Source organism: Protopterus annectens, chromosome 11.part0, assembly GCF_019279795.1.
Source record: "Protopterus annectens isolate FY-2018-M chromosome 11.part0, PAN1.0, whole genome shotgun sequence".
NCBI classification, from domain to species: Eukaryota; Metazoa; Chordata; order Ceratodontiformes; family Protopteridae; genus Protopterus; species Protopterus annectens.
The window spans coordinates 1,126,749,882-1,126,774,355 of NC_056745.1; the positions used below are offsets into that span (position 1 = coordinate 1,126,749,882).

The 24,474-nt window shown below is 41.3% G+C and overlaps 1 protein-coding gene across 1 annotated transcript in view; it reads right to left on the reverse strand.

Annotated features, from left to right (window-relative positions):
* MKRN1 (makorin ring finger protein 1) overlaps positions 1 to 24,474 on the reverse strand; it is a 460,878-nt gene that overhangs the window by 226,231 nt on the left and 210,173 nt on the right. The window contains exon 5 of the mRNA XM_044088483.1: positions 14,320 to 14,534. Within this exon, the coding sequence (XP_043944418.1) occupies positions 14,320 to 14,534 (215 nt within the window). The remainder of the gene's footprint in view (positions 1 to 14,319; positions 14,535 to 24,474) is intronic.

A 24,474-nucleotide genomic window follows, 5' to 3' on the forward strand; every position in this document is an offset into this window, starting at 1 on the left:
AGTTCCCAATTCTTTGCATGAAGAGCAATCTTTCCCCCCAAAGGGGCAGTCAGATAAGTGCTTGGAAATTTTAAAAGGAAGTCACTGAGACAGTTTACCATAGGGGGAGTCTTATTACTCCCAGACTTGGAAGTGGAGGGCCCCCACTGCTTAGCTCTGTGAGTCCCTTGGGACTGACACCTGGGGTTTTTGCTGTATCTGGGTTTGGCTTGAGAAGACCTGGAAGGGGCTGGAAAGACCAATTTTTTAGAGGGCCAGTGCCTACTAAATCTAGGAGGCTGAACTTGTAAAAAAAACTTTAACAGTTTGCATAGATTTAGCTTTACCTTCCATCTTTTTAAGAACTTCCTCAGTCTTGTTGACAAAGAGGCTGTCCTAATTTAAAGGCGCATCCAACAATTTAGCTTTAACATGATCAGGCAAAGGCTGCTCCTTAAGCAAAGCATGCCTTCTGAGCAGAGACCCAGTAACAGCAGCCCTACAAGAGGCCTCTAATGAATCAAAATCACATTGCAAAGTACGTTTTCCAACTTGTTCAGCAGAATGCATTAAATCCTGTAATTTTTTATTTTCCACAAAGTCAGGAATCATCATTTTCTGTTTATGCAGTCCAATAACATGTTGCTGATTTTTTAAAACATAGGAAACTGGGAGTTTAAAACCCTAATGGCCAAGGCTGCAGAAGTGTAAACCTTCTTACCCCATCTATCCAGCGCCCTGGAGTCTTTATCTGAAGGGGTAGGATTTTTAGCAGTAGAAGCCTTAATGCCCTTGGGCTCCTGTGAAATGGTCTCTGGATCTGCAATAGGATTTTTGAAAAGGAACTTGTGGGACTCCGGGACCCTGTAGTATAGGTCACGGTTTCTGGGAGCAGGAGGCAGGGAATCAGGGGCCAAACTAGATTCCGAGAAAGCATCATCAACAATGTCCAGTACAGGAGGAACAGCTAAAGGCCTATGCTGAGGTAGGAGAGGGAAATCCTTAAGCCTCTTTTTTTTGAATCAGAGTAATCCTGACTTTCCCAGTGGAAATGCTCCCTTAGAGAATGTAAGGGTTTCCCCAAAAGAAAAATCCTCAGGAGGGGAAGCAGAGGGAATAGAGTCCTCTGCATCAGAATCCTCATAAGTAGGCAAGGACAAATCCAGGTCATCAGAAGAGCCAGAAAAAACAGAATCCTGATCAGAAGATTCATAATCAACCTCAGTCCTAGGCCTCTTCGAAGGGGGGGGGGGGGGAGATTGGCGACCCCGGATTAGAGTTATTAGATCTTCAGCCATTCTTATTTGTTTTTTAGGCATACAGGCCTGAGCAGGTGGCCTGGGCATCAGTTTTTTAGACATGGATCGAGATTTAGGCCTAAGTAATGGAGGCATTGATTTAATATGCAAGTCCACAGGCCTGAATATACCCTCAGAAGCCGTTGCCTGCACAGCAGATCCGGACCCACCCAAGGTAGAGACATACACGGTTTTCCATAGTTGAAGCATCTCACGGCATATCAGACTCCAAATGGGTCTCAGTAGAGGCCTGTGAATCAGAAGTAGCGGATATCAGGGGCTGCGAAAGTGCCTCACTAAGTACCGGCAAACTGGAGACTGGCTTAGGAGAAGGGTCGTAGTCAGTTTTGGACATTGGCGGCCTGTCTCTGTCTTTATCTTTGCGTTTTTTCGGAATCCCGGTAGTCGGACAGCTAATCGACATTTCTGGATAACTAAACAGAGAACGGAAATATTTAGAGGCAAAAATATACAAACGATGGATAGCGCACTGATTAAATAAAGCACAAAACTGACAGCAAGGTACGTCGTGGTCAGGGCCTAGGCAAGGAATACAGTACGAATGAAAATCTTTGAGGTATTTGCTTTCCACAAATAATGCAATTAACTTTTTCTGACATTGGTAAAAAGCAAGAAAAAGTTTCCCCAACGAGGTACTTAGCTTTAGTTGAAGACTTCGGTTCTGAAACTCAGATACGAAAATTTCATGAGTAGGCCGACCGGCACTTGTGAACTGCTTCTGCTTCGGGCACCGCACGGCGAGAAAGACTGGTGTAATGGCGTCGGCTGCATGTTTTGTACCCCTGATGACCTGATGTCATGGAAGAAGAGACAGCAACAGACACAGGACCCAAGACTTTGTTAGTCAGGCCTACTGAGGGCACCCTGCAAGAAGATTACCAAAATGTAATGACTGCAACAGTGAAACACAAAGAACATCAGCAGGACAAAGAAGCATTAGTGAAGACAAAATGCAACTAATCAGACAGTTACCAATTCAAGTTACTGTCACAGGATTTAAGGCAAGCCCTAGGAATCTTTGGATTCTCAAGGGAATGGATACCAGATTATACAGGAAAAGCAAAACCCTTGACTAATATGCTTAAAGGAAAGAAAAAGAGAGATGAACTTCAATTGGAATGATGAGTCACTAGCAGCTTTCTTTACGGTCAAGGAAGAACTTATTTCTGCACCTGCTTTGGGTGTCCAAAAAAGCGATAAAAAGATCATCATACAGTTTGGACTCAATGGGCTAACTAAAAAAAAGAGGATCTCAATATCAGGTTTTAGGTTATTATTCCCGAGCTAGGAGTCCAGTTGAGAAAGGAATGAGAGAATGTGAGAAACAAGCCATCATAGCACAATGGTGTACTGAAGTAACATGCCATATGATTCGGGGCGCTCCAATTGTGCTACAGACCAAACATACTCCAGTGAAATGCAAAGGAAAAACAAAGGGCACGACTTGGTAGAATCACTGAAAGTCTTGCAAGTCAGAAAGGAGGAATCAGAGTAGAAATCCCTCACATTAAGTTTTTACTAGAACTATTTGATTACCAAGGGGAATCTCATGAATGTCCTGACTTGGAAAATGAAGAACACTTAAGGGTGGGCATATATATGGATCCAGACTATGGAGCACTGAAATGGGGTGTTTTATGACAGAATGGGTAATATACAATGCAGAGACCAAAGCAAGAAGGGTAGTCTCCCAGGGGGTTGCTCAGCACAAAAAGCTAAACCAGAAGCAGTTAAACAAGCCTCGTTATTGCCCAGACCTGTAAACATTTAAACAGACAGTGAATATGTAGTCCGAGTCTCATCATCTCTTTCCATTTGGGCAGGAAGAGGTTTGATTAAAGCCGATGGTAAACCAATCGGCCATCAGGAAGTGTTGACAGAAATTTGGGAGTTTGATAAAAGATGACAATCCTTCTACAGTGGAGTATAAAGAAGGTCAAAGCTCACACCAAAAATGAGGTGCAGTCAGGCTAATAAAACAGTAGATCAGCTAGCAAAAGAAGGGGCCCTTGACTCCAAAGTAACTTATCTAATACAAAATGGTCCTCAATACCGGGCAAAACAAATGACATGGAAGAAAAACATATAATGGAAGTGGTACAAAATATTTTGAATAAGTGCCAAATACAAATGGATTTACCTCTAAATTCTTTACCTTTACATTAAACAGCTTACTTTTGTAGAGATCGGTGTACAGAGTTGAACAGAGTGGAAAGTGAGGTAGGTAAAAATTACCCAAATCTAGTGTGATGGGATCATAACACCGCGTCTATATCATATTATTGTACAATGTAAATAGCGAATGCTATTTACATCGTACCAATATTGAAACAACAAAATAAACAAACAGAACAGCGAATTTTTTCCCAGGGAAAAAATTCACTGCTCCGTTAAAAAAAAAAAAAAAAAAAACACACAAATTTAAGTGGGGGGCTATGCCCCCACACACCCCCCCCCCCAATATACCAACTCTGAGATTGCACCATAGTGGAGGAAATGGCAAAGTCCTGAAGACAGCCCATCAAATTTTTTTCCCTGGGAACAAATTTGATGTTCCGTGACTTCGTTATTTTGCCATTTCGACAGTATCGGATCTACTAAATAGCATTCGCTATTTAGTCCATTCAATAGCGTCATATAGATCCATAACACCTACTGTATGTGGATTAAGTGTGACAGAACAGATGAAATAGAAGAATTTGAACAATGTGCTCATGTGACCTAAAACAGACCATCAGCAGTTAGGAAGTTTAGTAAAAATTCTAAGAGAACAGCCAGACATCATTAAGAAAGAGAAAACAGAAGAATTTGAAATGCAAGGAAATTAATAGAAATGGGTTAGACTTCCAGAACCTTAGTCGGTACCAGGAGAATTCAAAAAAATGTCCTTTACATAGGGTACAAACAACTGAGCCTGAAAAAGGAAAAATGTTAACTTATTATCATAATTTCCTAAGTCATGCAGGAAGGAAAAGGCTACAACAAATTGTTAGTTCTAGATTTACATGGGAAGGAATGACAACAGACATCCAAAATCATACAAATAGATGTGTCATGTGCCATGCACAATGTGGGAAAATGAAATAGGAGAAAAAAATAGACTCCCACAAGCACTGGGACCCAGGGAAAGAGTACAAATGAATTTTGTAGGACTTCTTCCAACAGCACCAGGAGGGTTTTGTTTCTTGCTAACTTTGACAGATGAATATACTGAATAGGTGGAAGCTCATCCAACAAAAAAAGAAGATGCAAACTCAGTTAGAATAAGTGAAAGGATCATCCGAACTTGGGGAGTTCCCCCGAGAAATATAGTGATCAAGGGACTCACTTTACTGGAAAAGTGACAAAACAAATGTGTAAAACTTGGGAATCAAGCAAAGGTTTCATATTCATTACCATCCTCAGAGTTCTGGAAAAGTCAAAAGAGCTAACAGAACTCTGAAGGAAGGATTAAAGAAAATGATTTCAGAGTATGGGAATCATTGGGTAAAACATTTACCCAACATTTTGATTAAGATGCGAAATTCTCCTCAGGGATGTGGGTTAACTCCACATGAACTAATGACGGGTCGACCTATGAATTCACAAGCAGGAAAAATCCTTTATGGGATACCATTAGAAGAAACACAATTGTGGGACCAGCTCCAAGACCAAATCAGTTGGGCATAAGGGAGAGTCTGGGAAGCTGGACAAGCCCAATTCTAGAACTGTGTAAACAAAATGAGATTTGGGAATCGAGGGAGGTACAATTAGAACAAGGAGCTCTTGTAATGGTCCGTCAGTTTGGAAACACAAGTAAATGGGATTCAAAATGGATAGGACCCTATACTGTTACCAAGTGGGGTTAGTGGCTGTACAAATCCAGCCAAGTAAAAATCAGCCACCAAAAAAATGGTTGGATTCATAAAGATAATGTTAAAAGATTAAAATGGAGGGCAGAAAACTGAATAACTTATAAATGTAATGACGGATATAAATGGACATATCAGATACAACTAATAAGAACACGATTCTTTTCTCTTCCAGCAAATATCGAACCATGTAAATCCTGATATCAATCGTGATCCTGACAAGTGTTTACTCATCCATACAAGGAAAGGTGAACTTCAGTACCTTTAACCAAATCATTGCAAACGTCCTCAGAATGCTTGAATGCTAAACTGTTGGATCTGTGCTGAGATACCACAAGATGCAAACTGTGGAATTCCATTATGAACTATTCCATTTACCCTTCTGGAAAATGTTGAATCTCACAAACCAAGACTGTGTTCCAAGGACGGACTTTATCCCAAGGGGACGCATCCTTTCTTGGGGCTTGTTCATACAAATGCGAATGCTGATGTTTGTTTACGAAGAGAAGGAACAAGTAATCACCCACTTATTAAGAAAAGTCCTTGTAGTATTACTTATGCTACCCGAAATGCCAGTGAACAATGTTTTGAGCATTTTGGTAATGAAACTTGCTGGACACAAAAAAAAAAAAAAAAAAAAAAAAAAAAAAAAAAAAAAAAGCTAAAATTACACATTAGGTTACAACATGGATGGTTCCAATTTGAACAGGCATACATTACCATATGTGGTAATAAGGGTCTACTTCACGTTGTCGAAGGCAGACAATATCGAAGTGGATATTGTCGGCACCAGATTAGCGAAAGCAAAAAATACCGAACGCTTAAACGGAAATCTCCATAAGGGAAGATTTCGGTTTAGTTCAATGTAGTGCGGTTGCAGAGTTGGTATATTTAAGTACGGGTGTGTGTGTGGGGCACAGCCCCCCACATGGGTGGTGCAGGGGGGGGCTTGCCCCCCCCCCTGCTTGCAAAGGTAAGTTTTTATTTATTTTTGTTTTTAGGCATTTTTTTTTATCTTTCGATGTTTCAGAATTCGATGATATGGTGTCGACCATATCAGATTCGATATTCTGAAACTTCGATAAGATAACAGACACGGTAATAAAGCCTACAAATGGCTTCCTGAGAACTGGACTGGTTTGTGCTATTTGGGACATGTAATTCCATCCATTAGACATACTACATTGCCTAATTCTAATATTAGAAATGTTAGATTAAAATGACATACTGACTTTATGTATGAAATTATGTCCTTGCAGGAATCAACATTTCCATTCTATGGAGAAGGGAAAGCTATTTGGGAAATTAAAAAAAACTGGCAGGTCTATTAGAGGAATTAAGTTACCATAGAAATGACTACCATAAAAACTATGGTCTTACAGAACCACGTGGCATTAAATTTTGTGCATTGGTAGGAGAGGAATATTGTATTTATATTCCTGATAATGAACCTGAAATCAGGAGTCACCTCAAGCTAATTGAGGAAATTGCTCCAAAAGCACAAACAGAAAAAGAAACATGGTTCTCTTGGCTGAGTGGTTCTATCAGTAGCTGGGGAGGAAAAATGATGCAGCTTATAATGGTCATAGTTGGCATTTTAGGATGTATAAGCCTAGTAATTGTTGGCATCAAGCGTGGAATCGAATATGTAAGATGACAAGCAGTATAGGTTCTAACAGTGGACAGAGTGCATCAGGTCCAAAACATTGTACGGTTTATGAAGTATGCTGAACCAATGAAGCTTAATAATATGTTCAGGGGGAACCCTGTTATAGTATTAGGATCTCAAGCGATGTTGAGACATCAGCTTACGGAAATCTTCCCCGAGTAGCATGCGTGAACAATCTTATGTGAACGCCAGTGACTGAAATCATGAATACAAAGCTGCATGGAAATACAATGCCTGGGCCATCAGCCAAGATAAGATAGTGCTTATGAATAACTCCTCTCTTTATCAAGGCATAATTAATATAAATATTTATATTGAGAATAATTCCTCTAATAATCAAATATCAGACAACAGATGCAAACTAGCTAAAAGACTTCGCAGTGGTTTTCAGAATTATCAGCTCAGCCTGCTATTAGGAAAAAATAGCATGGAAAAGTCACAGCAGCCTGAAACAAGGGTCACACACTGACACGCACTGATGCATTCTAACAGCAGGAATGGCTATTCTATTAGAAGTTGTATAAAACATGTATTAATCAGTATTTTTCTATTTCTAACATTCCTAAACTCTATGTGTAAAGAATGCAAATAATGTAAAATACATGATTTGTAAAATGTACATACATGCCATAAACAAAGAATTAGAAAATGTGATGGAGGCAGACGACATGCCTTGCATATACATGCTGCAAAGCTGCAGATTTTATATGAAGTTTGTATTAAGCTTTTGTATTGTAATACTTTAAGTTGCAAACTCATTAATTCTGAAGTATTCAACAATAGCAATAATGCAAACTGCAGCTGTAATAATAAATACCGTTTAGAAATGTTACAAGACAATTAAGCAGGAAGAACATACAACAAAAGCAAGCTGAAACAAGAAATTATTACTCTGTACTTTTATACCAAACAAGGAAAACTTGTTATATAACAATACCACAAAAATAGTCTGCTGTAGCACTTGTACAACAACTTTGAAAATAGTTGCATGACCAACTTAGGACACAATGCATATCTAAAGAGGCAGGACTGCATTTGTCAAGAACTGTACAAAAGTTCTGTACTCACTTGTCAGTCAGTCAGATACATAGTCAGTCAGTAAACCAAGTCAGATGATGCATGATTTATCAGTCAGTTAAATCAACCAAACTAGCTAGTCAAGGAATAATAAAAACTGTACTGACCCTGGGATGCCTTGCTTTGCTGATCATTTATTATTCTTGTTCTAACTGCCTGTATTTTTTCCTCAAAGGTGCAGTGCTTGTACATATGTTTACAGCAGGGACCGATGTCTAGGCTATCTCCGTGGATGCACAGGCAGTTATTCCTGATGTGGCTTCCTCGGTGGGAGATTAAGTTGATTGTTCAGTCAGACATCCCTCAACCACTAGATCGGAAGCTGGCGGGACGTCCTATGGCGGAGAGGCAACAGAGGTAGGCCCGGAAACTTTGGCCTTTTTCCATGATGGTTCAGTTAGAATGGCTGAGTCGGGATCCATACTAAATGCAAGCTTTTTGAGACGTTGGTTCTCTAAATATAAGTTTAGCAGCAGGACAACTGCAAAGGGTCTTCGGGAAAAAAGATTGGCAAATGGAACAAGCAGTATGATCTGTCTTCCTTTCGTAGATGGAAGACAATGGTTCTGCATATCTTTACGTGGCATCTGGCAGCCGTAACAGCATTTGCCCTTCTTAGCTTACATTGGCTAACGATAACTACAGCTAACCAAGCTCAAGCAAAATTTTCCCCAATGGGGTACTTCACATTGATCGCTTCACACCTAAATTCTAAGACCTCTAAAAAGCGATGTAGTCTGTGGCTGAAAAGTTCAGAGGTCTGTACATGGAGACGTCACATTTAAGATCCCTGGTTTAGGCTCTACATGTGACATCCCACCCAACTACAGCAACCAGGCTTAAGCTTTTGTATAAGAGCTAACGTTCAGGTCACCTGAGGTGGGAAATACCAGACCAAGAATACTGCAACATAGGAATAGGACATCTAAAATGTTTAGGTTGATGTGGAAATGGTGTTGAATGTTCAGTACAGGGATGAAAAGAAGGAATAAAGCTTTGAGTAGAAATTATGTGATGGATACTTTAGATGAGCTGGAGCATTTAACTAAGTAGGTGACATTTTATGCCCTTTCTGAAGCTGAGAAGTTTGGAGGAGTGTTTGTGGTTTGAGGAGGGCAGGGGATTACCAGAGTGTGGAGGCCAGTATGGAAGAAACTGTATTTCACAGATCTGGAAAGTGGTGAATGAGTGAGTGTGCAAACTGGTAGCACCGTCAAGTTATATGTGGAGGAATTTAGCTTTTTACATTCTGCTTTCCTCTGGATCACTGTTCTATTAAAGTTGTCAAATGTTTGCCTCCCATCCACAAAACTACACTGATCCAAATCACCTTTGCCATTCTTTTAGCTGTTATAGGTAAACACTTTATAATCATTGTTTAGAATCAAAATGGGCCTACATGAAGCTGGATCTGATGGGTCTTTACAATCTTTAGGTATTATGGCCATCACAGTTTTCTTCCAGGATATTGGTGCTTCTTTTAAAATACTGTTAAAACAAAACCTTCCAGATCTTCTGCACTTATCTTTCCTCCTAGCTTCCAAACTTGCACGAGAATCTTCTACTCTTGGAGGCTTTCCTGTAGCTGGGTTATACATCACCATTTTTACCTCATCTCCCCCTTTTAACTGCTAGTTATTGAGCCACATTCAACCTAAAACCTTGGCATATTTAATTCAACAAACTTTTCCATTTGCACTTTTTGTGCCTTGTGTGTGGAGTCTGCATGTCCTTCTCACGGTTGGGTGGACGTTTGAAAGACATGCGTAAATGGGCGTGCCTTCGTTGAAGGTTGAATATCGAGCTGGCACCTCGGCGTTCGTGAAAATCTACTGCCAATCATTAACGGACCAGAGTTCTGCTGTGGCAACCCCTAACTGGGAAAAGCCGAAAGACAACAACTTTTTACTGATTTCCACATTCATGCTTTACACAGATTTTCATAAAATTTCCGAATACTTCTAATGCCTTCACATGATTTCTGGTTATTTTCCTTGTTACAGGCTCACTACGCTTGGCAACAACTCTTTCTACTTTGTAGCCTAGGCTGTTGTGATAAAAGCTTTTCTGCAAAGGTTATCAAAAAAGTTGCTTAACAGCAATCTTTCTAAACTCATGTATAATATGGAGGCAGTCCTTTATTTTCTCTTTAGCACTTTGCAGCTGCACCTCTTGTTCTGTGAAATTCTCCCTTTTCTGCAATACTTTTATCAGTCCCTCCAAGTAATTCTTATTGGATACGTTTCAAATGTTCTTGTGAAATACAATTTCTTCCTAAACCAGTCCAGTATTTGTACTTTGGGGAATAATATGCAAATTCTTTGAGCTCCTACTACTGAATTCACATGTTCCATACATAAAAGTTAATGTACTCGCCATAACAATGTATCTGCGTTGTCCATTTTCACTCCTTCTACCAATAATTCCCTAGAACCCTGTAATATTTCAGACAAGCGTTTGCTTCCTCAAATGCAAAAAGACTAACCACTGGCCAACACAGAAGGAAAGCCAAAAGGAAAAATAGTGACTATGGGACCACTGTTCCACATCTGAGCCCCCTATCAGATCACTCCTAGGGAAGTGAGCTGAGGGAGAATAAAAATGGACAACACAGATGCATAGCTATGGTGAGTACATATATCTGATATTACTTTAATTTATTCAACTAATGGAGCAGTCCCCAGCTACGTGAATCTGGGTGACCCTTGTGAGAAGGTATTCTGGGGGTACCGCAGAACCAAAAGTCGTCCCATTTCTGGATATCAAATCCAATTTGTAACGGGCAATAAAGGCATGAGCAGTGGACCAAGTGGCTGCAGCACAAATGCCCTCAATGGAAGCTGTGGACCAAAAAGCAGTAGCAGCAACTGTGGATCTACTGGAGTGAGCGCATTAGAAGGTCTGGGCAAGATAAGACCCTGTTGACTGTAAAACAATATGCAATGCTAACCACTTTGGCAAAACGAGTTTCCAGTGTTATCTTAGCAATCTGTTGGCGACGAACTGATGTTTTTCTGAGGTTTTTTGTTCTATGGAGATAAAACAGAGCTGTGCATGTACATTTTAAAGATGAAGCCTATATTCACCTTTGTTGAAGTTGAGGAAGAAAACAGTAAAACTGATGGTCTGGCTGATGTTCAACTCAGAGGTTACTTTAAGTAGGAAAGAATCAGCTTATAAGGTAACCCTATCCTTATGGAAAAAATAAGGAAATTTTGAGGAGAATGCTTGGAGTTCAGACACTCGTCTTGCTGAAGTAATAGGCACGAGAAAGACCATTTTCCAAGAAAGAAACTTGGTCAGATTGGGCTGATGGCTCGAATGGGCTCAGAGTTGATCTGCAGTACCAGTGTTAGATACCAGGGTGGAGTAGAGTCTAACTGAGGGGGGGGGGGGGGGGCTAAGCAAGAAAGCGCTTAAGGAAAGTTTTGCATAATTTGGATGAAGCTAGAGGAGAAGCATAGTCTCCAGTATGACTGATTTGAGATGGCTAACCGAACTTTGCCGGCAGAATAACTACCTCCTTGTTGAAAAATACATGTTAGAAAATCCAAGACAGTAGGAATAGGGGCTGTTAAGGGATCAAATTCTCTGTGATGGGCCCAACAGAAAACATTTTCCCCATTTACTCTTGTAAATCTTCCTGGTGGAGGCTTTCTGGTATGATAGTTATATCTGACAAGCCAGGAAGGAAGGTCTGGGGTGTCTAACCATCATACCTCTCAACCAGGAAACCTCAAAAACCTGGACAAAGGCCCATGAAAAAATAGGTACAAATATGTACGTTGATTAACAATTTGCATACACAATTATGTGACCCCACCCACTTCAATGGAATTGTGGGATACCAACTTTCAAAGGCAAACTAAAAAACAGACCAAAACATGGCCCCAGCCCAGACCCTGCAGTAATTTTTTTTTAATGTGTAGCAATGATGTTCACTGGGGAGGGAGAAGAGGATGAACCTTAGTATTTTGTCTTTGGTGACTTGCAGTGTGTGGGTTTTGTGGTAAAAGCAGGGCATTTAATGGTAGGCAATATTAAAATCTTATCAAAAGACTATTATAGTTTGCTTGGACCTCCAAAAGTCACTCGATGGGCTACTGATCAGTGGCATAGCTTGAGTTTGTGCCGCCTGGGATATCTGAGTTTGTCCACAGACATGCACACAAAATCATGGTTGAATGGGGCCACCATACACAGCCCTCCCCCCATGCAGCCATTCCAATGTCCCATTACTTGGCTAATTCCTCCCATTTACCATAAACCCTGTAACGTGCATACTGCTTTACTTCTACAATGATTTAGATTTCATTTAAAACTTTTACTGTGGCTGCGGTGGTGCAGTGGTTAACGTTGTCACCTCACAGCAAGAAGTTCTCCAGTTCAATTCTCGGATGGAGCACCTTCTGTGCGGAGTCTGCATGTCCTCCCTGCGGTTGAGTGAATTTAAAGACATGCAGATAGGTGTGAGCATGTGTGGGTCTGCTTTCTTTGAAGGTTGGGCACCAGGCTGGCAACTCGACACCGTAAAAATTCACTGCCAATCATTAGCAGAAAGGAGTTCCACTGTGGCAATCCCTAACCGGGAAACGCCGAAAGTTTATTTTACATTTTATACCATAAACACTAAAAGACATGTGCTAAACAAAGTAATGCAGTCTCACAATGAAAACAGACTTGGTTAGCATTAAAACTTCTCTGCCCTTGAGCATTCATTAAAGCAGCATTGAAACCCACATTCAAAGAAAATGCATATGGCCAGAGGTGGATAAAGATTACCTTTGGGCTGTTTTCAAATCATAGGCCCCTTGCACATGAAACATACGCGTGTTCTTTGTTACACCTTCCTGGATTGTATTCAATTACATTCCTAGCACAATACAGCACACTTGTTAGAGCACATTTTAAATTTGTTTTGAACATTTTTCCAGTAAGCAATGAAACATGCATGAACCAATAATGACAAAACTGCCCAGTTCAGAACATTTCCATCATAAAAGTCTATTCAAACTTCTACAGTCCGCCAGTGTCAGTAAATATGCACAATTGTTGCACAAGTCATCTAATTCCACATTAAAGAGATCTGTAACTAATGTAGAGGTTGTTGCTAGCAAACAAATTATTTTATTATTTCATCTACAAATAAAGTGCCTGTTGCCTGTGTTGCATTACAAAATACAGTAGTAATACTGCAATAGGGAATGGATGGCAAACTGATAACAGGTTCATAGTTACTAGGTATCTCTGCCAAAGAGGACATTCTTAGGACTGCAGCATCCACCCCCTTTAAAAGTACAACACAGTACAGTATCAGCATGCCATCTATATACCGTGGGAGTAGAACCCAAAGCCTTCTGCATCAAAATTAAGTATTCTACCTGTTGTGCTACTAACACAAACAGATTTGGCATAAGCACAAGCTTATGCCAAGTCTGTTTGTGTTGCTAGGAGCACAATAGGTAGAATACTTGCTTTCGATGCAGAAGGCTGTGGGTTCTACTTCCATCTTAAAGTCTACAGACACTGGAGTAGCAAACCTTGACATTCTGTAACAGAGAACCCAAGAGATGTCTCCCATAATTGAGCAAATGGTTAGATATCACAAAAACTCAGGTTACAATTGCCACAAAAGTTAGAAAGGTTCCCCACAGCAGGGTTACTAAACCTGACTAATGCACAACTCCTTTGTGACCTAGCCTGATGGACTGATCAAATGCCTTGCATGGTGACAAGAAAGAACTAAAAATGGCCAGCTGTAAAATTAGCCTTTATACCAGGAGCACAGAAACATATGTGGTGAAAGTAATACTTACCAGCTTTGGGGCAGTGCTTGTTTCCACGTCTGGCCAGTTCAGACCTCTCCTGCAGAACAGTTCCCTGAAGTAATGTCTGCTACACTGAGCCACAACCTTTCTTTTGTGGAATGGCCTTAAAGTAACCAATACAAAGACCTACATAGGGGAAACTACCTTCAAGCACGGTTTGGAGGGAGATGTTTTGCACATTGTAAAGGAAAAGGATGCCTGTTTGCCATTAGCTTAGTGGCTGTTAATTCACATACAACTACTTAAAGCACATTCTCTACTCTACACCAGTTTTTTTGCTCTCAACCACCAAATTTATATAGCTGGGAGATCTTGCAATTCTGCACGGTTGAGAAAAGGGAATCTATAACCACCTTTTAACAGAAAGGACACCACAGTTTAAAAACAGTATAAAGTATAGTGATCTCTGCCATCACATTTCTTGGTTGGCAGTCTCTCTAGTGAACTGCACCTTTTCGTTTGGAACAATGCAACTTAGGAATCTAATCAAAACAAATTCGTTAAACATTCTGCGTTCTGCCATTTCCCAAAGCAAAAATGAAAACTGCCTCTTGGTTTAAGGACTTTTCAGTTTTAATATTAAGCATTATACTCACTTTATTATCTTGCTCTCAAAATGCTTCGCATTCCTCCACTTCCGAATACACTTAAGGCAATAGGTGTGACTACAATTAGATAGGATTCCAAACCTCCGGTCACTGGGGTTGGTTTTTTCATATACTACCTCCATACAGATTCCACAAATGACATCCTTGCTTCGCTGGACTGCGAATGACAGCTCCATGTCTTTTTCATGAGTTTCAATACAAAGCTGCAGCAAGAGACCGCAAATTTCAATTAAATTACATTGCTATAAGAAATATGGCATAGTTCTACACTAGAAAAGCAGTCAAATGGATTGAATACGTCTCAGACTTTATATTTTCTTGACTAGGCCAACCCTTCTGGGCAGAACTTTTTTAAAGACAGAAATGGAAAACTCCTAGGAAACTCAGCACACACTTGAAGAAAAAAAAGCTACAGTAGGCAATTGTAGAATAATGGGGGGGGGGGGGGGGGACACATCTTACAGTTAAAGCCACATTACACATTCACTAATCAACTTTGGTACTTTCAGTAAAGAAAACTTGCATCTCCATCTCCTTTTTAGATTTCACGAAGGATAACATGCAACACCAACACTTAAAAGAAATGTATGGAAATTATAGAATACAACACAGCACACCTGACAGAATATAAGCACGTAATTTGTGTTTACATTTCAACAAATCCACAAAAAAAAAATGTATTTAACTTAATGTTTGATCTCCATGAGTCCACTTCAGTGGCTGGACTGGTCACCACAAGCAGCATATACTTTTGCCATCCCAAGCCCAAATTCCTTCCTACACTCTCATAGTGCCTGATGGTTTAATTTCCCCAAGTCTTTTGGGATTCTAATAGCATGATGGGAATGGACCCCATTTCTAAGTCAGGATATGATTAAAATTAATGAAATTAATATTTTAATCTTTGTTAGCCAAAAGTGCTCTTTGGAGCACCAGCAATGGACCAGAATTGACTCATCCAGCAATTCATATAGAGTTGCATGTACTGGTAGCATATCCAAGTATAACTAAATTATGAGACCTCCAAAAATCAAGCTGTCAGTTTAACTAAAAACCAGATACACCAAAACACTGAAGGCAACAAAGGATGAACAAACCACGGACACTAGAGTAAACACTTTTAATCAACGCTTTTGTCACACAGGCTTCATCAGAAATACATGCTACACACAAATATATATCCTAACAAACACCTTACAATTAACTAATTATATATTTAATCAATTTAATTAAAAACATAACTGCTCTAACCAACAAAAACTTTTTAAACAAGTTTCCTATCAATTAAAAAACTTAATGTTAACCATTTCGTTCAACCCCAGGGGGCTATCTGTTCCTAATTTGAGTCGCCAAAGGGTTTCCCTCTTTCTACTCTGTTTTTCATGTTGCCCCCTCTTAAATCATTAGGGCCTGCTGTTCCTACTACTATTCAGATTGGGTACATTTCTTCTATATTGCTCCAATTTCTGTTCGCAAATGTGGTATTACAACCGTCTCTAAGACACTAATCACTGCGTGTAGCAATTTTAAATAAATTCTTTGTCTTTTTCCAGGACTACTACATTTGGTTTTCTTGCATCTGTTTTTGAACTATTCATAATGGGTGGCCCTATGTAATTCAAACCTCATTCTCTGCAATGCTTTATGGTTAATGTTCCCAAAGTTTCTCAACTTCAGTGCTGAGGTGCTTGCATAACCCCCAAAGCAATCTTGCCACATTGTTGTGCCTTTCAGTATACAGGCCATCTGCCGAGATGGATTACACCCAGCAAGAAGATGTGCAATTTTGTTTTAAACAGAGTCTGTGTATTTGTCTGTTTCTCCTACATGTTCAATGGAATCTGCAATCCAATGTGTATGAAGTCCACTATCCTGGTATATCCTGGGATGCTATTATAAACCTTTCATCTGTCAGTTTCAATTTACCTCTCCCTTAACCATTCCTGTGTCAAATTCTGAACATGAGGTTGTTCCAGGAGATCTCTACTTGCCACAATATTTAAGCCCATTTCACATTTCTTTCCTTCTCATCTAATCCACCTCCATACATTCACTCTTTTTTGGCACATTCAAGCTGCAGTCTGATTTTTGTCTCCTCCTGGTTTGATATCCCTTCCCACTTGATACTGACATACTTCTACTAAACTAAGCACAGTAGTCATCTTAGATGGTTTCCTCATGTTTTAAAACGTTCTCCATTTGGATTTGGTGAGAATATCAAATATGTATGTAGTTCCAAAACCTTACATTAATGCTGGTCATCAGTTTCAAATTTGAAGAGGTTCATACCTCCTGGGACCCAGTCAGCCAGTTGGCTATCCACACAAAAGGAGAATGTTTCCAAACGGAAAACAATCTTCCTGTATTTGGTTTTCTAGCCTCCTGTAAAACCTTATGTCCTCAGAAAACTGAGGTCGAAAAGGAATGAAAACCATCACCCAGAGAGTCAGGTTTAAAGTGTGAAGGCTAGGGTGTATTAAAAAGCCTTTGTTTTGTGTGAGCAAGTCAATTTTGTGAGGTAACTAGTGACTACTGCTCCTGGTCAAGTAAAACAAGAGGAGGAATCAATGCTGCCTGGGCTAAAAGGGAGTCACCATCAAGATTTTTGACTTTCCCTTGAATTTTAGAAGGAGCTTGGGAAGAAAAGGAAGTGGAGGCAAGCATAAAAGAACCTCCCTTTCCAAGAAAACGGCATAGCTTCTGTTCCCCAAGTTCAAGGGCAGAGCAATCAAACAAAACAGCCTGAGCTGTGAATGGAGGCAAAACGATTCATCAGTGGAATATCCCACTGATGGGAAATGTCCAGAAAGACCTCTGTTCAAATATTCGTGAACATCTGCTCTGCATCTGCTCAAATGGTTTGACAAGGTTCCATTCTACGGGTATATTTGCAACATGAAGAAAGATGTTCTGCTGAATGGCGGTTTCTCAGGCTAGCAAAGCTAGTCTACAAATGTGGTCAATACTTTATACTACCACTTCTTTATGTACCACATAACTGTGGTGCTATGTAAATTAAAGAAAGGACCAGGAATCCACATATGATGCATAGATTGAAAGGCTAGAACAGCAGCCTTTATCTCATGTGTTTATATGATCTTTTTGTGCCTTTGGTGTTCACGCCCCTTGTCTGGTATAAGGTACAATAGAAATCACTGATGTGATTTATCCTAAGGCTTTGCAAACCTCTCATGTGGCGGTCATGTCCAGGAGAAGAAAATTCTGAAAATAATTAGCCAGGAAGAGAACCTTGTCTGCTAAAAGAAAAGCAGTCACTGACAGTGCATTGATTCTGCATCTGAGGAAAGTCTGATACTGTAATAGGGTTATGCAAGACTTCATTAGGTTCAGAGTAAACAAGATTTTTCATAAGAGCCATACACCGCAAGTAAGTCAGAATAATCTTTTAGGTATTCAGTCTGAATGAGATGATCATCAAGAAAAGTAAAAATATGAACAGCTTGAAGTCTGCAGAAGACCATGACAAATGTCAGTTTGTGACTACCTTTGGGAAGTAGAAAGGTCAAAGGGTAAAACAGAAAAGTGAAACGGAGACAAAAAAACACAAGAATTTCCTGCATTGTGGAGGGATAGCGATATGAAGGAAAATGCCCTTTAAATCCAATACTGCCCAAAATGCTTTAGGAAGAATCATCAGAAGCAAGAAAGTACAGTTTTGTACCTACCATAAATGTAGATGTTAGAGTGCTAATACAGCTGCAGTCATAACAGATGGGTTCTCCTGCAGTCAGGCGGGTCCTCGGTCGGCCGAATTCCAAAGTCTAGGTCCGGCGTCGGTTGTCGTTGCTTCTTCCCTGACGTCAGTGCGACAGGGGTATAAAGGAACCAGCCGACGCCATTTTCTTCAGTTTTTCTTGCCCCAGATGTCAGGTGCCCCCAGAAGGAAGGCAATACATAAATTTGTGTGATAATGCAGTGCAATATAATCAAAAAACAGTAGTTGCAAGCAAATACATCATAAATGAAAACCCCAATCAGGTTGTATGAGGATGTGTTAGCCTATAGGCCTGTCCCAAGAGGGGAAGGAGGGAGGGAAACCTGGACTGCAGCTGTATTAGCACTCGAACATCTACATTTATGGTAGGTACAAAACTGTACTATGTTCATCGTGCATACAGCTGCAGTCATAACGGATGGGTAGAATCCCAAAGCTAAGAAAGGGGTGGTAGGCACTAGGTGGAACTAGGAGGAGCCAAAATGCCCTGCAAGACTGCAGGGGCAAAACCTGCTCTAGATTTGGAGTATAATGGTAGGTTGTAGTGCTTGGAGAAGGTATGCACAGAACTCCAAGTGGCTGCTTCCAAAATATCCTTGGTAGGAACTCCTCTGAGGAAGGCTGCAGAGGTGGCTGTGGCCCTGGTGGAATGAGTTCTAATGTCAGTAGGAACAGTTTTGCCATGAAAGGAATAGCAAAAGCGTATGCAGGGGGCTATCCATTTCGAGATTGTCTGTTTGGAAATTGGCTTCCCTTGAGCTCCTACCGCATAGGCCACAAAGAGCTGTTCTGATTTTCTGAAAGGCTTTGTTCTGTCCAAATAATAACGCAGTTGTCTGTGGATGTCCAAGGAATGTAGTAATCTCTCCCCTTTGTTTTGAGGATTAGGATAAAAAGTAGGTAAATGTATGGCCTGATTTAAAGCTACCCTGGATACCACTTCAGGCATAAAGGACAGGTTGGTTCGTAAGGAAACTCTGTCCTGATGGAAGATGATAAAAAGGCTGGACAGCCATGAGAGCCTGTAGTTCTGAAACTCTACGAGCTGAGGTGATAGCCAGAAGGAAAGCTGTTTTCCAGGACAAATATTGCAAATCTGATGAGGCAGCGGGCTCAAAGGGAGGCAAGGTCAGTTTTTTCCAGAATGAAATTAAGATCCCAAGCAGGTATTGGTCGTTTCCTTGGGGGCCTTAAATTCTTAGCCCCTCTGAGGAACTGTCTTAAGAGAGGGTGAGAGAATAAAGGTGGATCAGTGTTGTATTCTGCAGAAATGGCTGAGGCATGGAGTTTGATGGAGGAGAAAGTCCACTGCTTAGCAGTTCAGCCAAATATTGTAGTATTTGAGGTAAATTCAGTTTTCCAGGATCCTGGCCCTTTTTCTCATTCCAGACACGAAAACGTTTCCATTTTGCGGAATAAGCTTTTCTAGTTGATGGCCTCCAAAATGACATCCTGCACCTCCTTGGAGAGTAGGGCCCTGTTGTGATGCCAAGGAATCTTCCATGCTGCTAGATTGAGTGTTTTTAGCTGGCTGTGAAGAGTTTTGAAACTGTGCTGAGTCAGAAGAAAAGGCATTAGAGGCAGGGTCCATGGTGGGGAATGAGTCAGGCTCCTTAGGAGTGGGTACCAGTGTTGCCTTGGTCAGGCCGGAGCAATGAGAATCATCTTTGGTCTGTCTGCTTTGGTCTTTAATAGAACTTTGGGTAGCAGAGAGAGAGGAGGGAAGGCATAAACTGTCATTGATGTCCAACTGAAAGAAAGAGCGTCCACTCTCCAGGCCTTTGGATGGAAGATCCTTGAGCAGAATTTTATCAATTGATGATTCTTGTGGGAGGCAAAGAGATCTATGTCTGGCCTTCCCCATTCTTGGATTATTTCTGTAAAAACTTTTGGATGCAATTTCCATTCATGTGGATCTGTGATATTCCTGCTTAGGTTGTCTGCCAGCGTGTTTTCCTTGCCTGGCAAGTACTGTGCTTGTAGTTCCATTTGCAAGTCCATGGCCATGTTCCAAAGTGACATGGCCAGTCTGCATAGGGGTTAAGAATGTGTTCCTCCCCGTTTGTTTATGTACCACATAACTGTGGTGTTGTCTGTTCTTATCAATAGTTGACCTGGTTGTAGAAGGTCCTTGAAAGCTATAATAGCATTTATTACTGCTAGCATTTCTTTTTGATTGATGTGAAGGTGCTTTTATTTTTGGGACCATTTGCCCTGAATGCACCGATCTGTCATGTGCGCCCCCCAGGCGTAGTCTGAGGCATCTGTTGTGATGACTTGATTTGTTTGAGGCTTGCTGAATGGAAGACCTGTTTGTTTGACATGCTTGAGCCCACCACAGAAATTCCTTTTGCAGACATGGAATTAGTGGTATTATTGTTTCCAAACTGTGGCTGTGTTGAGACCATATGTTTTTCAGGTACCATTGTAGTTTCCTCATATGCAGCTTTGCACATGGGATTAGTAAGATGCAAGATGCCATGAATCCCAGAGCCTGCAGGATTTTCCTTGCAGTCAGCCTGGTGCAATTTGCTAGTGTTCCGAAGTATTGAATTAGTTGCCCCTGCTTCTCTGGCGTGAGGTAGGCCATCTGGGTGTTTGTGTCCAAATTGGCACCCAGGAAAATTATCTTCCGAGAGGGTATTAGCCTTGATTTCTTTTTGTTGACTGTGTATCCCAGAGAGTTCAATAACATTATTACATAAGCCAGATGTTTCAGAAGAATGTGCTTGCTGTCCGCTTGGATCAGGCAGTCGTCCAAATAGGGGTATATTTGTATCCCTTGAAGACTGCAGTAGGCAATTACTGATGCCAGGCATTTCGTGAATACTCTGGGCGCAGTAGATAAGCCAAAGGGTAATGCAGAGAATTGATAATGGGTTGAACCTGCAAGAAATCTGAGGTACCTTCTGCAATTTTGTCTGATTGGGACATGCAGGTATGCCTCCTTGAGGTCCAATGTTACCAGCCAAGACTCCTTGCCCAGCATGGGAAGAAGTTGCTGTAGAGTGAGCATCTTGAATTTTGGTACGAGTAAAAATGTGTTTAGGATGGATAGATTCAAAATAGGTCTCCAATCTTTTCCCTTCCTTGGTACCAGGAATAGCCTGGAATAAAAACCTTGACCTTGTTCGTGCGTAGGTACCTCTTGAATAGCTTTCATGTTTATGAGATCTGTAATTAGACTTTGTGCCTCTGCCCTTTGATTGTGTGACAGGTTTGGCGTGCCTCTCATTTTTGGAAGGGTGTGAAAATGGAATTTGTAGCCTCTGTTTATAATGTCCAGGATCCATTTGTCCTTTGTGACAACATGCCAATTTTTTGAAAATAATGCCAGCTTTCCTCCTAAGGGGGCTGCCATTTGAGACCTGGTTGGCATGCAAAGGGGAAAGTCATTGGGTTTGCTTTCTGAAAGATTGCGAGTTGTCCTCACCACCTCTTTGTGTAGGAGCTTGCCATTGTCTGCCTCTATACGATCCTTGGGATTGTCCTCTGCCCCTCGGGCGCCTGCATCTTCCTCTTTGGGGTCTGTCTGTGGCAGGAAAGGACCAGTTTTTGGAAGGCCAATTTCTACTAAAACGTGGAGGTTGAACCTGTAGAAATTCTTTCACAGTTTGCATTGATTTAGCCTTTTCCTCCATTTTCCTTAATACCTTCTCAGCATTAGCACCAAATAGTACGTCCTTTTGAAGAGGCGAGTTTAGTAATTTAGCTTTGACATGATCAGGCAAGGCTTGTTCCTTGAGCCAGGCATGTCTACGTATAACTGATCCTGTAACAGCAGCTCTACATGAGGCCTCTAGAGCATCAAATCCACATTGTAAGGTATGCTTACCCACTTGTTCTGCACTATGCATCAAATCCTGCAACTCCTTCAAGTCTGGTTGTTCAGGTTGTGACATTTTACTTTTCAATTGTGATAACAAAAACTGTTGGTATTTTAGCATATGAAACTGACAGTTTAAGGCCCTCATGGATAAGGTAGAAAAGGTATATACCTTTTTTTCCCCACCTTTCTAAGGATCTGGAATCTCTCTCGGAAGGCAATGGATTTTTGGCAATGGAGGCCTTAACTCCCTTGGGGCCCTGTGAGATGGTTTCTGGGTCAGCAGCATGGCTTTTGTATAGAAATTGGTGTGAGTCAGGAACCCTGTAGTACCTGTCAGGCTTAACTGGAGCTGGAGGTAGAGAGTCCGGGTTAAGGCAGGCCTCCAAGTAAACATCATCTAGGATGTCCAAGACAGGAGGTATAGCCAGAGGCCTGTGCTGAGGTAACAAGAGAAATTCCCTGAGCCTTTTCTTGGAATCTGAATAATCCTGGCCTTCCCAGTGGAAGTGTTCCCTTAAGGTATGCAAAGTTTCCCCAAATGAGTAATCCTCAGGGGGGGATACAGAAGGGATGGACTCCTCCGCATCAGAGTCTTCAAAAGGGGAGTATGAATGTTCCTGATCATCAGAGTGCACTGAAATAATGGAGCCCTGATCACAGGAGGGGGAATCTTCCTCCACTCTGAGCCTTTTGTCCAGTGGGGGCTGAGAACCTCTGATTAGAGTAATTAAATCTTCAGCCATTTTAAGCATCTGTTTCTTAGGCATGGGGCCTGGAGATGGGCTCTGTGTAGCTGGTCTCAGAGTGCATGGCTGCTTTAGACTTTGTGAAAGCCTTGATGGAGAAAGAAGAGGAGGGTCTGAAGACACCTTGAGTGGAGGTGGACCTGTCCACAATCTGAGTTTCAACGCCAAGAGTGGCTTCGGTATCTGTAGTCGGGGTGTGGGCAGAGGAGCCTGCGACCTCGGGCACAGGAGACACTGTCAAAGAAGTGTCGTCGGTAATCAGGGGCTGCGTAGGCGCCTCGCTGAGAACCGGACCACGTGTAGTCGGCTTTGGTATGGTGTCGGTAGAGGCCGCGGACCTAGTGTGTCGGTCCTTGTCTTTCCGTTTTTTAGACAAACCCGGAGTCGGAGTATCCGACGACATAGTATAGTTAAATGCTTTCCCAAAATAATGCTGGGCGAACTCCGCCCGACACTTAACAGTGCGTTTGTTGAATGTAGCACAAAAGCGACAGACCGAGACGTCGTGGTCTGGGCCTAAACAAGGTATACAGAGGGAATGGAAATCCTTATGCGATATTTGCTTCCCACAAGATATACAATTATTAACTTTGTCTGACATTGGTCTGAGGCAAGAAAAGTTTCCCCAACGGGGTACTTGGCTTTTAAGAAGACTTCGGTTTCCAAATTTTCGTAATCTCAGGAGCTGGCCGACCGGCACTTGCGAACTGCTTCTGCTTCGGGCATTGCGCGGCAAGAAAGACTGAAGAAAATGGCGTCGGCTGGTTCCTTTATACCCCTGTCGCACTGCTGTCAGGGAAGAAGTGACTACAACCGACGCCGGACCTAGATTTCGGAATTCGGCCAACCGAGGACCCGCCTGACTGCAGGAGAACCCATCTGTTATGACTGCAGCTGTATGCACGATGAACATCTGAAGGGTGAATACCTTGAACCTTGGAGAAAGAAGATGGGGAAAGAAAATAGGACTCAAACGGTTTTCTATTCTGGGAACCAGAAACAATGAGTAAATAACTTTGCCCAAATGAAGAGGCACAAATTCTAACGTCCCTCAAATGAAGATATCTGGAAAAAGAGCGAGAATAAGGGAAGTCTTTTTTTGGGGTGGGGGGGATACTGAGGAAACCCTAAAAGATGAGACTCTGTATTCCAAGTCATTTTGTAACCCTTCTAAATGATGAACAGCACCCATTTGCCTAATATTGCGTATTACCAAGTTGTTAGAAATGAGGATGGATTCAAAGAAAAAAATCTTGGAAAGGCAGAGGTGAGATAGGAGAGGATAATGAGGCAGACAGAGGCATTGGTTTTATCAGGTAAAGAAATCTCAGTACCCCTGGAATCCTGTTGAGAGACTTGTCATGAAGTCTTTGAGAGAGTTGCCTACCTTTAGGAGAACATTTTTGGTCCTTACTAACAAAGGGACCAACCTTGGATGGGTAGTTTATCTGATACACAACGAGAGAAAATGTTTAAGCACCTGCATGACCTTTACCTTCCTCCTGCAAGGTTTTGAAAAGCTCTACAGCTGCAGAACTAAAGAGAAGCTGCCTATTCAAAGGACAGTTGAGCAAATTTGCTTCAACATTCTCTGGTATGGCTGAAGTCAAAGCCAGGAAAACCTACGAAGAACTGAGCCAGTAACAGCTGCTCTGGAAAGGCATCATCATGAGTGCATTTATTACAATGTCTAGCAAACTGAGAAGCAGAGCAAAGTAGAGATAGTGCAGAAGACAGTACAATGAAAAAGTATTTGCCCCCTTCCTGATTACTTATTTCTTTGCATGTTTGTCACAAATGTCTCAGATCAGCAAACAAATTTAAATATTAGA